This window comes from Pseudorca crassidens, chromosome 9, assembly GCF_039906515.1.
Source record: "Pseudorca crassidens isolate mPseCra1 chromosome 9, mPseCra1.hap1, whole genome shotgun sequence".
In the NCBI taxonomy this organism is placed as follows: domain Eukaryota; kingdom Metazoa; phylum Chordata; class Mammalia; order Artiodactyla; family Delphinidae; genus Pseudorca; species Pseudorca crassidens.
The window spans coordinates 64,178,260-64,194,041 of NC_090304.1; the positions used below are offsets into that span (position 1 = coordinate 64,178,260).

Below are 15,782 nucleotides of genomic sequence, written 5' to 3' on the forward strand. Positions count from 1 at the left end.
GAGGAAGTCTAGGGAAGGGTTTGCGAATGGACTTCTCTGAATAGGTACAGGGTGTGAAGGTATTTGTGCCCCACGTGAAAGCTCACCAAAGGGCAGAATGAGAATAGTTTCTCAATAATCAGGTGGACAAAATGGCATGGCTTGTGCATGTCAGTCAGCATCTTTCCCACGCCATCTAGGGTTTGCTCAGTTTCCATAGAGAGTAGCCATGGTGGCAGGGATGGAGGCTATGCATGGACTTCCTCACGGAGGCTGCCTGCTACTACTACTGCTGAATGACTGAGCTGTCAATGGCAGAGACCAATGTGGAACTCCTGCTACGGCACCGTCCTCTGGGAGGACTATCTACCCGGCAGGAGGATGATTACACTGGACTCCTTCCATTAGAGACAGGGAAGAGATGTGTCCTCTCTGGAATAAACATAGCTTCTGGATATGGCTTGACTTTTCCTGTCTATAATGTTCTGCCAGTGCCATCATCTGGGCACGTCTGAAATGCCTAGTCACCATCCTGATATATTCCAGGCTTCTAATCAAGGAATTCATTTCATTTTAATAGAAGTGCAGCAATAGGCTCACACCCACGGAACTCAGTGGTCTTAACACGTACTCTACCACCCAGGAGCAGATGACCTAATAGATCAGTAGGATGGGCTCCTGAAGACTTAAGACTCAGTTGAGGAGATGGTGAGGGTCTATCTTATAGGATGTAATACGTGATTTGACTTAGCAAACAATACCTCGTGCTCTTTCTCCACAGCCAGAATACTTGGGTCTGGAAATCAAAATGTTGAAGTGAGAATGGCTCCTCTCACCATTTCACCTAATGAATCACTTGCAGGGTTTTTGCTTCCTGTCTCTTCAATTCTGTGCTCTCTGGATTGGAGGTCTTGGTTCCAAAGAGACAAATGCTTCCATTAGGATTCCCAACATGGTTCTATTGACTTGGAAGTTGAGACTGCCACCTGGCCATTTGCCACAAAACCAGTGGGCAAAGAAGAGGGTTACTTTACTGGCTGTGGTTATTCATCCTGAGAACCAAGGGGAAACTAGGGACAGGGAAGACTGTATCTGCGCCTAGGGGATCCTCTGGGGTGTGTCTTAGTACTCCTGTGCTCAAGAGTAAATATTAATAAACACTGTTGCAACTAAAGAGAGGCAGGGCTGCTGAGGACGCAGATCCTTCAGGAATGAAGGTTTGGGTCATCCTATCAAGGAACTCTGGCAAGCTAAGGTCTTGTCTGATGACAAGAAAACACGGAATGGGAGACCGAGGAAGAAATTCATAAACATCAACTATGGCTTCGTGACTGGTTACAGAAATGAGGAATGTAGCAGCCATACAAATTTTCTTCCTTGATTATCATGTGGTTACGGATGATGGTTCGTATTAGCTAATTTATTCTCCCTTCTCCTTCCTCTTATTATTTTATAGAAGTTTTATTGGAGGTTAATTCTACAATTTAGCCTTTAGAAAACAGAGTTTTCAAATGTGACTGTGACTGAGATTTAAGAGTAGTTTGTCCTGCCCAGAGATGGGTGGTGTGACTATCTTCCAGAGATAAATATGTCAAAAAAATGCACAGTGTGACAGCTGTGAGTTAAGTTTTTTTGGGGGCACAATGAGAACTATAGCCCAGGAGACAGCCCCTCAGATAGCTCTGAAGACGGGTGTGGGGGTCAGTGTGTATGTGATTTTGGTGAAGGGCGTACGTGCAGTCAAGCACACATTTCAGCAGAAGGTTGCTGCTGGTCACAAGAAGGTTGTGGCTCGTCACGAGGAGTGGATGTCTCCGTTAATGATTTTAGTGTTTTCCTAGATATGAGAAGATGTAAGAAACTGGGCTCATAAAATCTTCTGAAAATATCTAAGCATCCGAAGGCCTGTTCTGCCAGGTTTTCCCAGAGCACAGAGTGCCTCATGCCTGATCTCTGCCTTGAACTCCTTTCAGGGTGTGTTGAAGGTCGGTGACTGCAGTGGCTAGTGACTTCATTCTTGTAGAACCAGATGATGAGTGACATTCTTGAGTTGGCAAATAACTGTAGACACTTTGCCTCTCCCCATTTCAGGGAGAAGGTGAGAATGTCTTCATTTGTTGGAAAGATAGTTGCATTTTATTAGGCATTTTGTTAGAGTTTGTTGTTGTTGTCTGGAAGTACCAATGTGCAGGACGGTATGTATCGATGCTGACCAGCCAGAAGGGTGGACTCTGCCGATTACTGGATAATCGTTTCTCCTTTGTCTGCAAACCACTTTTCAGCTTTACCAATTGGCCCTATGGTGGGCTCTGCCAATAGGGGGCGCCAGAGGGCGACTGAAAGACTAGATGGGCAGGGAAAGAACAGTTTTTCCAGCATCATTCCTACTTTGTAAGATTGCTGGGTAAAATGTAGGACATTCAGTTAAACTTGAATTTTAGGTAAACAAGAAATAATTTTCTAGTGTGTGTTCCATGCAATATTAGCATAAATATTCTAAAAACTGTTATTTGTCTGAAATTCAAATTTAGCTGATCATCTGCATTTTGTTTTTGCTAAATCTGGCAGCTCCAGAGCCTTGGTTTTTTAATCTTACAGCAGCAGTTTGTTCCACAAGCAGCAGTTGAATCCAGTTTGCTCTTTGTCCGTCACTTACAGAACTAGCCTCGTGGCGCGTGCCCCTCAGAGGCATGAACGCTAGCCAGCTGTCACCTGTCTTCCCTGTGTTCCCCCAGCCTCAGGGGTGGTAGCAAATCCTTAGTGTTTCTTTCTGGCTTTTCAGTTCTTTAATGCAGAATTCACAATTCTTTATGTCGAGTTTTCTCTGTTAAAACGACTGTTGTGGACCCTCACGGAGTCACAATAAAGTAATCGCAACTGGCAACGCTAAGCCTCTATGATGGTCAAAGAAAAGGAAATTAAAGTGTGACTGTTTATGGTCATTACAATTGTGCAAATCAAAGAAACTGATGTTATCTATGGCTGGTGAGGGAGCAATGAAAAGGGCAAAGTTCAGCACACATTCCATTTTAAAGAGCTACAACCCTTTTTGGAAAACTATTTCCCAATATAGACCAAAGGCATAAAATGTTTTTGCCCCTTGACCTCATGCTTCTATTTCTGGGAATCTATGTATGAAAAAATCCAAAAGGTATGTGGTAAGATATTTATGACAGTGTTATTTATAATGTAGAATGGCTGGAAATAACAAACACCTAACAAAAGAGCAATGGTTAAGTAAATTAGCTAGTGTAGGCACTCAGTAGGATACTGAAGCTATTAAAAATATTCCTTATGAAGATGGTGTAGCAACACAAAAAATGCTATAAAGTTAGTAACTAACATCACATATTGTTCTAAGTGCTTTATATGTCTTAATGTAAAGACATTTATTTAATCCTATCATCATCCCCATTTTACAGATTGGGAAAATGAGGTACGGAGCAGTTTGCTGAGTTGTCCAAGATCACACAACAGAGTGAGGCTTTGAACTCAGGGAATCGGGCTCTAGGACATGTGCTCTTAACCCCTGAATCATGCTTCACTGAGTTAGTTGGAAGGAAGAGAACATTCAACAGTCTACATACTATGATTCTAACTGTAACAAAATATACACACAAAATCCGAAAGGAGCTACAAAATACTAATGGTTGCAGGGCAGGAGCAGGAGTGAACTTTCCGTTTTCTGTTTCCAGTTTTCCATTGGACAGAGAGCACCTTTTCCCCGCATCTGATTCTATTATATTTCACGACAGCATTCTGCCTCCTGAAAGGAGCTGTACAGAGCATACGACACCAGGTGGCGCCAAAGATATTTCATCAGAGAACCTCCCAAAGACACTGCATTCTTGATGGGTCTGTTCCTTCTTGGATGTCAAGTATCTTTTGTGGTTAGAACCTACAGGCTGAATAACAGCTTACCTGCAGAAATTCAGTGCTGGATGGAGAGCGTGACATCCAACAACTGTACAGATGAGGAAACTGAGGCCAGAGAGAGGCAGTGGCTTCTGCCTGTTAGTCATCAAGTTAGAAGTAAAGCAGGTAAGCCTGGGTTGCTGCTTCCACCCCTTCCTGGTCTATGCAGCTCAGACAGCCTTTCCTGACTCTGGAGTTGAAGGCAGCAGGAGTGGCCTTATGGGGTTTCCCTGGGGGAGAACTGAGGGGCAGGTGGTAGTGGAGGTGGAGGGAAGTGAACTTAGGTGGTGGATGTAATTGTTCAGTTGTGACTCTGGAAGGGGTGGAAAACACAAAGCATTGGGAAATCTGGTAGAAAAGAGTTGAAAATTTCAAAAGGATACAACAACTGCCGCTTATTGATTGCTCTCCCCGTGACCTTGGCTCCGTGCTGTGTATGCACTTGCCTGCATTTATTTGCTCATTTAATCTTTACAGCAACTCTAGGAAATAGGTACTACTGAGCTCCCATTTTTTCCCCTTTCAGAAGTGGAAAGTGAAGTTCAAAGAAAGTAGAAACGACCAGGAGAGAAGTGAGTCCTCTCACCACCAACTCTATAAAACCTCTGCCTCCGGTCCATATACTTCCATATACTTTGCCGTTTCTCCTGTTACGTGGATGAATGGTCCCTGCTCTTAGCTAAAGCCACCTCTGGCTGTGTGCTGGATCCCACCATGTTTACCTACTCAAGAAATTTGTTTTGTAATTCTCTCCCTTTTTTTTTCCTGCATCCTCAACTGCTCCCACTCTAGTGGATCACTGCCATCACCATACAAATATGTCATCAAGTTCCCATCCTTAAAAGCCTCCTCTTGACCCTATGTCATTCCCACCCTATTTCTTACTTCCCTCTATAGCCAAATTCTCCTAAAGAGCTGAATATACTCATTACCTCTATTTCCCTTCTTCTTGGTCTCCCTGAAACCCAGTCCCATCAGGCGACTGCCCCACCACTTGTCAACCTCACCAGCACCTCCATCTTGCCAAGTTCAGTGGTCAGTCCTCAGCCCTCCTCTTCCTTGACCTTTCATCAGCATTTGATACTGGTGTTCATTCCTTCCTTTGGGAAACTCTGCATGTGGCCTCTGGAACCCCATGCTCACTGGCTACCTTGCTGGCTCCTTCTCATTCTCCATTCTGGGATCCTTCTCTGAGGCCATCCTCCGAAGTGACAAGTTGCCGTATTCACAGCCCAGAACTCAAGAGGAAAAACAGCAGTTCTTAAATCCTATATTATAAAGTTCGGCAAAGAACGCTATCTCCATCATCAACTTTCATTTTGAGGAGGACGGTCTTGGGTAATGTATTAGGGATTTAAAAATAGAGAGGAAGGAAGCTGCAGAGGTTTCTGGAGGTAGCCACCTGGAGAAGCCCAGGGGTCTAGGGATGTGTTAGAACACGTGCCCGTGAATGCTGAGGGCAGCTGAAAGCATGACTGTTTGTTCCTCATTCACGATGAAAGAAAAACAAATTTTCCTTTTCAGAGGGAGCTTTCCATAATTGCATTTCCTGCAAACTGAGTACTGGAGGTGGTAGGTTCAGGAAATAGCACAAAAGGACTGAAAATGTAGTTTCTATTCTGCTTTTAATAGTCACATTTGACAAAGGTAAAGAAGTTTCCATTAGAAACCACACATTATCAGAGAAAAGGGAAAGAACTAGCTGCTTCTCAGGTGAGACAAGGCTGCTGTCTTAGGCAGCAAGAAGGACACAGGGAGTTAGGCTCGCCAGGGTCCGGCCAAGGTGGCTTTGGAGGCCTGGGGCCGGGGGGATTGGGCGTCCTCTAGGATTAGGTTGGCCCACTTTCAGGATCCGCAGAATTATCTTCCCGCAGCAGCCAGCGGCTTCTCATTTGTTCATGAGCGTGTCCTGAGAGCCTGTTCTGGGGCTCCACTGGGTATATGGGTATATGAAGCCTTAGATTTATGAAGATGAATACAACAGTCTTGAGCACAGGGGTTAGCAGGATAACTGTTCAGAAAATTCAAGTTTCCCTTATTGGAAACCAAGCAAAGGCCTTCTAGATGACTTCAACCCTGTTTCTGTGTCCTGAAGGAATGTTCTGGAGCCCTTGGACTCTCAAGAAGGCAGTTCCCAGCCCATGGAGGAGGCAGGGTTAGAGTATTCTGCCGCCGGAGGGAATAATTACCATCTTCTTGGCTTCTTTGGGGATTTAACTGAATCAACAGGCTAAGGGGGAGGTCTCAGAGCAGCCAGGATTAGACGTGCAAAGAGACCCACGAGAATCTAAGGGCTGGGAAAGCCCTGTACAGGAAGAACAGCCTCAGAACACAGGACTTAGCGAAAAGGAAGGTTCTGGGGACTGGGGAGAGATGAGGTTGAAGCGGCCGGGGGAGGTTTCACTGTGGGAGAGACACGGGAAGGGCCAGGAACTGCTGCTTAGTGTGTGTGGTAGGAAAGGAGCAGCAGACCGCTGACAGCTGGAAGTAACCCCTGGTGTCTTGTAAACAGGACAAACCAGCTGGACAGACTTCAGAGCTGGGCCATTCCTCCCCATCTGCCCCCTTCCTATCGTGGCATCTGAGCCCCAGGGTACTTTGAAATATTCTGCAAAGCGGGTGACCACTGCCCAGTGTCACTCCCAGGCCCTGGGGAAGGGTGGGGTCATCCTGGGGCCTGCAGAACAGGTTTGGCCCTGGGTGCGGTATCCTGGGGGAGGTGAGGTTTGAGTCCTTAAGGACAAAGAGAAATTAGCCGAGAGCAGAAGAGAGTTCTAGGCAGAGGGACCAGCACATTCAGAATCAGAATCGGCAGGAAACTCACAGAACTAATTCAATGGGCTGGAAGAATAGGCTGGATGTGGAAAGAGGAAAGAGGTGAGGTGGGCCCCTGCCTCCTTTCTCAGGCTTTCCCAGGCCTGCGCTCACACTGGTGCCTCTTCTCACCTCCACCACAGCCTCTCTGTTTTGGGTCTCAACACTTCCTCCTTCCCCTGGTACATGTGTTGGGAGCCTCCTGTGCACCAGCGGTATCAGTACCCGGTACCAGAACTGAGTACGGTTACATGCCTGTTCCCGTGCTACATCACTGCAGCCCTTACAGCGACCTGGTGCCAAAAGCAAGGGTGATGATGAAAACGCTTAACGATGAGTTAGCATAGTGCCCATCCAGCCAGGATCAACGCTGGCCTTAGAAAGGCATCCTGATCTTTCTGGCAGTACTGGCTGAGCCCTCACGGCTGTGAATACTATCATGTCCATTTTACAGATCAGGAAAAGAAGACTGGGAGGATTTAAGCCACTTGGCCAAAGCCCCAAAGCAGAAAAGTGGGGATTCAGACCTAGGCTTGTCTCAGTCCAACATCTGACTGTTAAGAACTCTGGCTCACAGATGAAAACTTGGAAGTATCAGGGGCGACCACGGCCTGACATACCACATAGGCACCCTGACTGGCCGTCTGCTCTCGGGAACGTGGCTGGACTTGAGGGCAGTGCAGGTCCAGGGAGGCCTGCTGGGGTGGGAGGATGCTCTGAAGCTGACAGGCCAGCTGGGCTTTGCTGTCCCCAGCCACACTGCGGGCAGCTAGCCGTGGAGGCCGGGGGCCTGTGCTCACCAGGCCAGCAGTATCCCGGACCTGGCTTCTTGGGAAGGACACAGCTGGCCAGTCCTCCAGCATGGCCATTCCTAGCACTGTTCCCCTTCCAGGTCTCTCTCTCCTCCGCTAAGAGCCGGGATGCTTCTGTGATCCCAGCTGAAACAACAAAAGTCACCTGAGCCTCTCTGCCTTTTCCAAAACTCCTGAGGAGGCTTCCAGCGATGAGTCAGTGCACGGGCAGCCCTGCTCACCGAGAGCCAGCCTGGGGAGGCCGAGGCTTCCCACCGGTCTGAGCTGGGAGTAGGGCCGGGGCCGGGGTGGGGGGCGCGCGGAGGAGACCCTGGCAGCCCTGGGGAGCTCTTTACCCTGCCAGTGCTGGGGCTTCAGAGGCCCAACTCTGTGGTCGGCCACGTGGGGGTGGTGATTCCCAGGAGTGTGGAACAGCAGGACTGCCTGGAGACAGTTCCAATCTTGTGCCCGAGCTTCTGCTCACCACCAGGCACGGCCCTGCCCTCACGGAGCTCCGTCTGGTGGGGACCCTGAGGCCTTTAGTCGTATCTTTCCTTACTCCACCGAGGATGTGAGGCTGCGCTGGTGTTCATTTCATGTGGGCAGCCTGGGCCCAGCCACTCTGGGGTGTTCCCTGACCACGAGTCCTGTTGGGGGGGACCGGGCCTGTCCCCAGCAACCACGTGTGGTTTGGTTTTGGTGTCTGTTTACCACTGTGATTCCTCCCACCCTCGCCCTTCTCCCAGCTCTCTCCAATTCTGTGCATGCTGGCGTTCCTTTCTATTTTTGAGCATGGCTATGTAGTTTCATGTTTCTTTTTCCTCTGCTCTCTACGTTGTATTTGGAGGTAAGGGGGTCAATTCTAGCATGAGCTTCATCTTCCATGTTGCCCCATTAATCCCGGAATTCCTCACCAGTCTGCTAATCGCCCACCCAGCACTGAGAGTACACATCATAGGCTTCTGGTTCTGGACCCATCACTAACCAGCTGGCGACTGTGGGCCAGCCCCTCCCCATCCCCAGGCCTCATCGGGGGGGTCTGTGAACTGTGGGAGTTAGAGGAGAGGATGGGAGGGGTGAGGAGAGCGGTGACACCCACACTTCCGTGGGGTCCGGAATTTAATCCTCACCAAGGAGACTCACGGCACTGCCTCACCTACGAGGGAGCATAGGCAGCCCAACGTCATGGACAGACAGTGAATTCCGAGTTAGAAATGACTAGGTTCTAGCCCCAGCTTTATGCCTGTTAGGCTGTGGGAACGTGGAGCAAAACTTAAGCCTTGAACTTCAGTTGCCTCATCAGTGACGTGAACAGCAATGTCCGTCCTCCCCACAGGCGGAGGGGGTGAGGCCAGGAAGCTGTGAAATAGTGTGGATGGAAAACACTTTTCTAGCCTAAAGCTCTGTGTTCATGCCAGCTGGATTACTTGGCACAGTTTGGGTTCCCTGGGAAGCAGATTCAGAGAGATGTGAAGTGTTCAGGATGTTATGAAGAAGTGGCCTTGGGATCAGCACACCTGTGCCAGGGAGGGAGTGGAAGCAGGATGGGGTCGAGGCTGGGGAAGCAGGAGAAACTGAGCCGCGATGCGGTCCCCAGGGCCTCAGCCAGCCCCGTGGGGAGCCCTGGAGTTAAACGTGCCCTCAGAGCTGTCCTGCACTGGGCCAAAATGGTTGAGCTTCTATATTCCCTGATCACCTGGTGATGCCGTCCTGGCAGGGCAGGACCGTGAGACCACGGTCTGATGCTCCAGCCAGCCCTGCCGCCAGCTGGGGCAACAAGTCCTTTCTTGAGGGAAGATCTGGGCGGTGCTATTAATCACACGGCCACGCCTAACGGTCAGGTTGTCCCGATCAAAGACTCGATATTATAGGGCTCCTGCCATTCTAGTACGATTTGCCAGCTCTCCTCATGCATTTTAGTTTAATGACTTTAGTCTCTCATTTCTGAGAAAAGAATGGGAAATTCCTCCTCTGTTTGCCGTGGCACCCAGAAAACCATTCCATCTGGCTTTGCCTGGCAGTGAAATAGACTCTACTGGAACTGGATATCAGCAGGACCTAAAAACTAACGAATTGATTTCATTTAAGAAGTTGTGTGTGTGTATACATGAGGGCGTACACACGTGAAGATGTATGTATGTCTGCGTGTGAGCACATGTGGGGTGCATTTCTGGGTGAGTACATGTATGACGACCTGGACAAGAGAGAGGCTTCGGGGGCAGGTGTCCAGTGTAGACACACCCACGTGAACAGGTGGGTGCTTATGAGAATCTCAACTTGTGCAGGTGGACCTCGTTCATTCATTCTCCAAACATTAGCGAAGCATCTACAGCGTGCCAGGCACTTGTGCTGGGGCTGGGAAGTGAGAAGGGAAAAGATGTGGTTCCTGCCTCTGGGAGCTTATTGTCTCCTGGGGAGACAGACAACTCAGTGCAGGCATGTGGGGTACAGTGTGGTAAGAAAGTTGACGGAGGGGGGCACAGGAGGCTGTGGAGGCACCCGGTGTGCACCCAAATCAGGCTGTCCCTTCCTTGGGACAGGAGACCCCGGAGCTGAGCCTTGAAGCGTGAGTAGGAGTTACTGAGCCAAAGATGATGGGGAAGATTGTCCCAAGCTGAGAAGCAGAGCTTTCAATGTGCAGAGGGAACTGACCCAGAGGGAGGTCACAGGAGTACAAATAAGACAGGGTTGGTGATATCTGGTAGGATTAAGCTGTGAAGTGCTTAGAACCGTGCCTGATGAATAACAAGTATTCAGCTCTAAACCTTAGCTATTTTTAACCTGGGCTTGGATCCTCCTAGGTCTGTCTTACTCACTTGATGAAAACTGTGACCTCTTTGGGCCTCATCTGCAAAATGTTGGCCCATCTTTTACTCCCAGGGACCAATACCTGTCCCCTACCAACCTGTTCTGTTTTACATGACACGGTTCCTTGATTTGAAAAGATCTTGCTTGCCAAACTTCATTTGTTAAATAACCTACATGTCATCAAGGTTTCCCTTGGGCTTTATAAAATACTAGGAATAACTGGCAATGCTCCTTCCTGAGAGCTCCTGGATCAGGTGAGATAATCGCTGAGAAGCCACCCCTCCTACTCCAGTGTCACATGCTGGCATCTCCACAACAAGCAGCAAATGCCTTCAGATATTTCTGGTCCACAGAACAGGGAGCCAAGCTGACCCTGAACTAGAAGATGCTTCCCATTGACTTTTGGAATGTTCTGGGGCCTCGGTTATCATTGTGAGAAGCACTCATTCCAGCCAAGTTAAGAGAAGGCCTTATCCTACTTCCCTGACAGCCTTGTGTTTGGAAAATCCAAGAGCGAGCTATTGCGGCTGGCGAAGGCCACTTTTATGGTGATTGATGCTTTGGTCTGATGAGTCCTGTGCGCTGGTACTTTCCACATATTAGCTCTTTAAATTTTCACAGTAATCTTCCAAGGTAGTTTACTATCATTCCCAACGAATAGATGATGAAACTGTGGCTCAGAGATGTGATCTGCCCATGTTCAACCAGCTATAAATCACAGCATTGTTTAAAATTTCTTTCATATATCTAATCACCAAATTCTTACTTTTCTCTGAAGCAGTAATCATCTCCATTTTATGGGTGAAGAAACTGAGACTTAGCAAAGCTATGGGACATGTCCAAGGTCACAGAGCTGAGAATTAGCAAAGTGAATCTGGATTTACTGCTCTTTCTTCAACAGCTGCTGGCAGCAAACCGGCTATGAGGTGGCCCCTCCCCACCTGGGCACCCAGGTGAGCCTTTGTGAGGAGGCATTCGTCCTCAGGGGCTTTGTCAGGAGGGGTGGAAACTTACCTTGGATGTCATCGTTGAACATGCAGTACTTGTTGCGGTATTTGTTGAGAAGGCGGAAGGCATTGGCATTGGCAAAGTCTTCAAACTGGATGAGGCAGTTTATTCCAAACCTGTGGAGAGGGAGAGGAAAGAGCATGAAATTGCCTCCCCGAGCTGACGCCTGGCAGGTCCCAGCCTGCACTGGGGAGCAGGGCGGTGCAGCCCAGGGGTGGGTGTGGGTGTGGCATGGCTCATTCACTGGGGTTTATGCCACCTGGCTGGCTCCTGGACTCCTGGCTCTGCCTGCCCCATTATGATTTAGTTATTTAGTTTTAATTGAAGTAGAGCTGATTTACAATGTGTTAATTTCTGCTGTACAGCAGAGTGACTCAGTGACACATACATACATTCTTTTTTTTTGAAGATTTATTACTCATTTGAAAATACTTCCCATGTAATTTTAAAAAACTATATATATATATATATTTATTTATTTTTGGCTGCGTTGGGTCTTTGTTGCTGTGCGGGGGCTTTCTCTAGTGGCGGCGAGCAGGGACTACTCTTCGTTGCGGTGCATGGGCTTCTCATTGCGGTGGCTTCTCTTGTTGCAGAGCACGGGTTCTAGGCGTGCCGGCTTCAGTAGTTGTGGCACGCGGGCTCAGCAGTTGTGGTTCACAGGCTCTAGAGTGCAGGCTCAGTAGTTGTGGTGCACGGGCTTAGTTGCTCTGTGGCATGTGGGGTCTTCCGGGACCAGGGCTCGAACCCGTGTCCCCTGCATTGGCAGGTGGATTCTTAACCTCTGTGCCACCAGGGAAGTCCCATACATTCTTTTTTATATTCTTTTCCATTAAGGTTATCCTAGGAGATTGGATATAGTTCCCTGTGCTATACAGTAGTAAGACCCTGTTGTTTATCCATTCTAAATGTAATAGTTTGCTTCTACTAACCCCAAACTCCCAGTCCATCCCTCTCCCAACCCTCTCCCCCTTGGTAACCACAAGTCTGTTCTCTATGTCTGTGAGTCTGTTTCTGTTTCATACATAGGTTCATTTGCACCATATTTTAGATTCCACATAAAAGTGGCATAGTATGGTATTTGTCTTTCTCTTTCTGACTTATCTCACTTAGTATGATAATCTCTAGTTGCATCCACATTGCTGCAAATTGCCTGCCCCGTTATGGACGAGGATGGGGCAGAGCGTAGGGGTACGGAGCCTGGTGGTCAGCCAAGCCCATATCATTGTCTCTAATGTGGGCTGGTGACTCCCACGGGCTCTGGATGGCAGACCCCAGGGGTGCTGGAAGGGCTGAGGTGGGGCCCCGCCTCTCTGTGGCCTGTGGCCATCTGAAATCCCAGCAGAAAGCTCACTCCAAACCCAAGTGCATGCAGAGAGCCCGGCTCCTCTGCCACTCAGGCTTGGGGAGCCTCTGCAGCCTCCAGATATCTCCCTTGGCGGATCCTGAAGTGGATCCTGAGTCCCTCCACCAGAGACTCTTCTGGGTTCAGGCATTATTCCCTGATAAGACACCACGAAGGTTGGGAAAGGCCACTGCATGAAGCCACTGTCATCCACTAACACCTTGGTGAGGGTGTTCTCCATGTACAGGTAGAGCAGGATCAGTTGGTAAGCTGGTTCAAAATGCAGAGCACCGGGCCCATCTCCCAAAGACTCACTCAGTGAGTTTAGGGGTGGGGCTCAGGAATCTGTATTTTTTCCTCCATCTTTACTGAGGTATAATTGACAAATAAAAATCGTATGTATTTAAGGAACACAGCAGGATGTTCTGATACATGTATACATTTGAAATGATTACCAAAATATCAAGCTAATTAACACATCACCTCACACTGTTACCATTTTTTTTTTTTTTTTTTGAGGGGTGAGGACATTTAAGATCTACCGTCTTAGCAAACTTCAAGTGCATGATACAGTAGTAATTATGAACTTCGGTCACCATGCTGTACAATGCATTTTCAGTGAGCACCTCAGATCGTTCTGATCCTGTCTGGAGAACTCAGAAACACTGCCTTGGTGGGTAAAGACAAGGCCCATTAAGCGGCTTGAGTTGTCTTATTTAAAATCTACGCTAGAATTGCCTTCTAGATTTCAAAGTCAGGAAAAAGTTTGTGTTTCCTAAAAAATGACTGGATTGGTAACCTGTGTTTCCTGTTAACACTGGGCGTCAGGAAGCTGAGAGCTGTCTTCTTCCCTTTAACGGTAGGTTCCCTCAGCTGAGGCTCTCTGCACACACCCTCCCCTGACTCTATTCTGGCTCTTTGATCCTGCTTTTTTGGGTTGTACTGTGTCTCTCTCTCTTTTTTTTTTTTTTGCGGTACGCGGGCCTCTCACTGTTGAGGCCTCTCCCATTGCGGAGCACAGGCTCCGGACGGGCAGGCTCAGCGGCCATGGCTCACGGGCCCAGCCGCTCCGCGGCATGTGGGATCGTCCCGGACCGGGGCACGAACCCGCGTCGCTTGCATCGGCAGGTGGACTCTCAACCACTGTGCCACCAGGGAAGCCCTGTACTTTGTCTCTTATTGGAGTCTTTCTGAAAGCAAGTGTGATGTGAATTATTAAAAATTACTTAATCCATGGGCAGAAAAAGGATTTCATCTCATGGACCAATTTGTGACCAACAGTATCTGTGGTCATGTTCATTGAGAAAAAAATGCCCTGATGGATCAGCACAGAGTGTCTGGGCATGTGGTAGAGAGAAGTGCCTGCCATTCCCAACTGTGTGAACTGGAGGCCTGGGACCAGCTTGGGACCAGCTGTGGAAAGAAAGACGTACGACCTTGTTGGAAAAAGTGGCTGGGGCCCACATGTGGTGGGCTTCCTGTGCTGTCGGGGCATCTGTCTGATGAGGCTGGTGGCTGTGAGGGGGTGAGTAGCACTGAAGTGGCCCAGAACACATTTTTTTCCAACCTCTGAATTTTATGCATGGCATATCCTTTTTTTCTTTTCAGAAAACGTACCCATTTTTTGGATGCATTGCAACTGCTCTGCATTTGACTATATTATGTAGAAAATACTGAAAGTACAAACTACTTTGTAAAACCAAAGACAACCATTGAATCCAAAGATAAACTATGTTTTACACAATGGGCACTTTTCCCGTAGTTAGTATTAAATTTTAAATATCTATTCCTTTTGTTAAAATGATTACTTTACATACTCCCTGAGTACATCTGCATTACAAACATAGCTCAGTAATTCTCAGAAACTGTTTACAGAGGTTTGTTGTAAAAGGAAACGCACCACCAGAAAAGGGAGGAAGCAGAAAAAGTACAGTAGAAATGCCAGTGGGCAGGCAAATATTTGCTCCTACCATGGTCCTTCCAGTTGGAGCTGTCGGTGGGGGGATTTGGAGACAGGTTCATGTCACAGGGCCCGAAATGGAGAGGCAGCAACTTGCCTCAGTCCAGTGCTGAGCTCTGGGCTTGGGTCAGGAGGCTCGTGGGCCTGACCTGTCTCTGCCACTGCAACCGAGTGTCACTTCACTTCTCTGTTCCGCCTCAGTTTTCCATCTGTCAATGGGCATAATATTTGCCTGGCCAACTTTGCGGCTGTGGTGAGGATTAAAAGCTGGGGGTGATCTTTAAATTGTAAAGTGCTAAACACGTGTCATCCTGGCCACAGTTCTTATTCCCAGTCACAGAGCAAGTGCTGGTGGGGGTAGTGGTAGGGAGCTTGCAGTGTCTCCTGACCCACCATCCAGCCCTCTTCTCCTTGTACATCGAATAGAAATGGTTTAAAAAAAAACAAAAAAAAAAAACCCCTTCAGTGCACAATTATAATGCTATGTTCACCAAACCAACATTTACTGTGAATTTTTGTTCAGGGTGTGAATTTCAAGTATTTGGATGGGGAGGGAGGAACAGAATGTCTTTGGTTGTCGGTGACCTTTTGATATATAGAATCCTCACAAGACTCTCAGTGTTGCTCCCGCACTGGCCTGGAGCTAAAATGCTGAAAAGGTCAGACGACAAAACAATGTGATGCACGTCGTTTCTCCTTTCTCTCACTCTCTGTCTCTTACATACACACACACACACACACACACACACACACACACACACACACACACACACTTGACCTTTAAGCAACACCACTCTTAGGTTAAAAAATAAGGCAGGGATTATAAATAAATACCTTTGTTCAGTGCACTATTATTCTTTCATTGCAAATTCAGTTTCACGTAAGAGAACCTTCCCAGGGAGGAATTTGATGAGCTACAGAGTAAAATCTCATTCATTCAAGTCACTTTAATCCTAACTTGGAATTGGATAAAAGGCTATGTGCATCTGCCATCCAATAACCTAGGCTCAGAGTTTCTTGACCTCCTTGTATTTAACGACCTCCAGGACCCCTACCCACCTTGGATGCCCTCCCCATGGCTGCTCCCTGGACCTTTCGTCACCAGGAGCCGCTCCTACTAAAATTTCACACTGTGCGTTTCAGTCTCTGACCACAGCCTCTC

At 48.0% G+C, this 15,782-nt stretch overlaps 1 protein-coding gene and 1 long non-coding RNA gene across 4 annotated transcripts in view; one reads left to right on the forward strand and one right to left on the reverse strand.

Moving 5' to 3' along the window:
- The window catches only part of ME3 (malic enzyme 3), a 197,770-nt gene that overhangs the window by 10,357 nt on the left and 171,631 nt on the right, over window positions 1-15,782 (reverse strand). For all 3 annotated transcript variants that reach the window (XM_067750640.1, XM_067750641.1, XM_067750642.1), the window contains one exon: window positions 11,322-11,431. In XM_067750640.1, the coding sequence (XP_067606741.1) occupies window positions 11,322-11,431 (110 nt within the window). The remainder of the gene's footprint in view (window positions 1-11,321; window positions 11,432-15,782) is intronic.
- Window positions 362-11,451, forward strand: LOC137230708 (uncharacterized). Its single transcript, XR_010946225.1, has 2 exons — window positions 362-4,020; window positions 4,421-11,451. It is a non-coding gene; the product is annotated as an uncharacterized lncRNA (long non-coding RNA).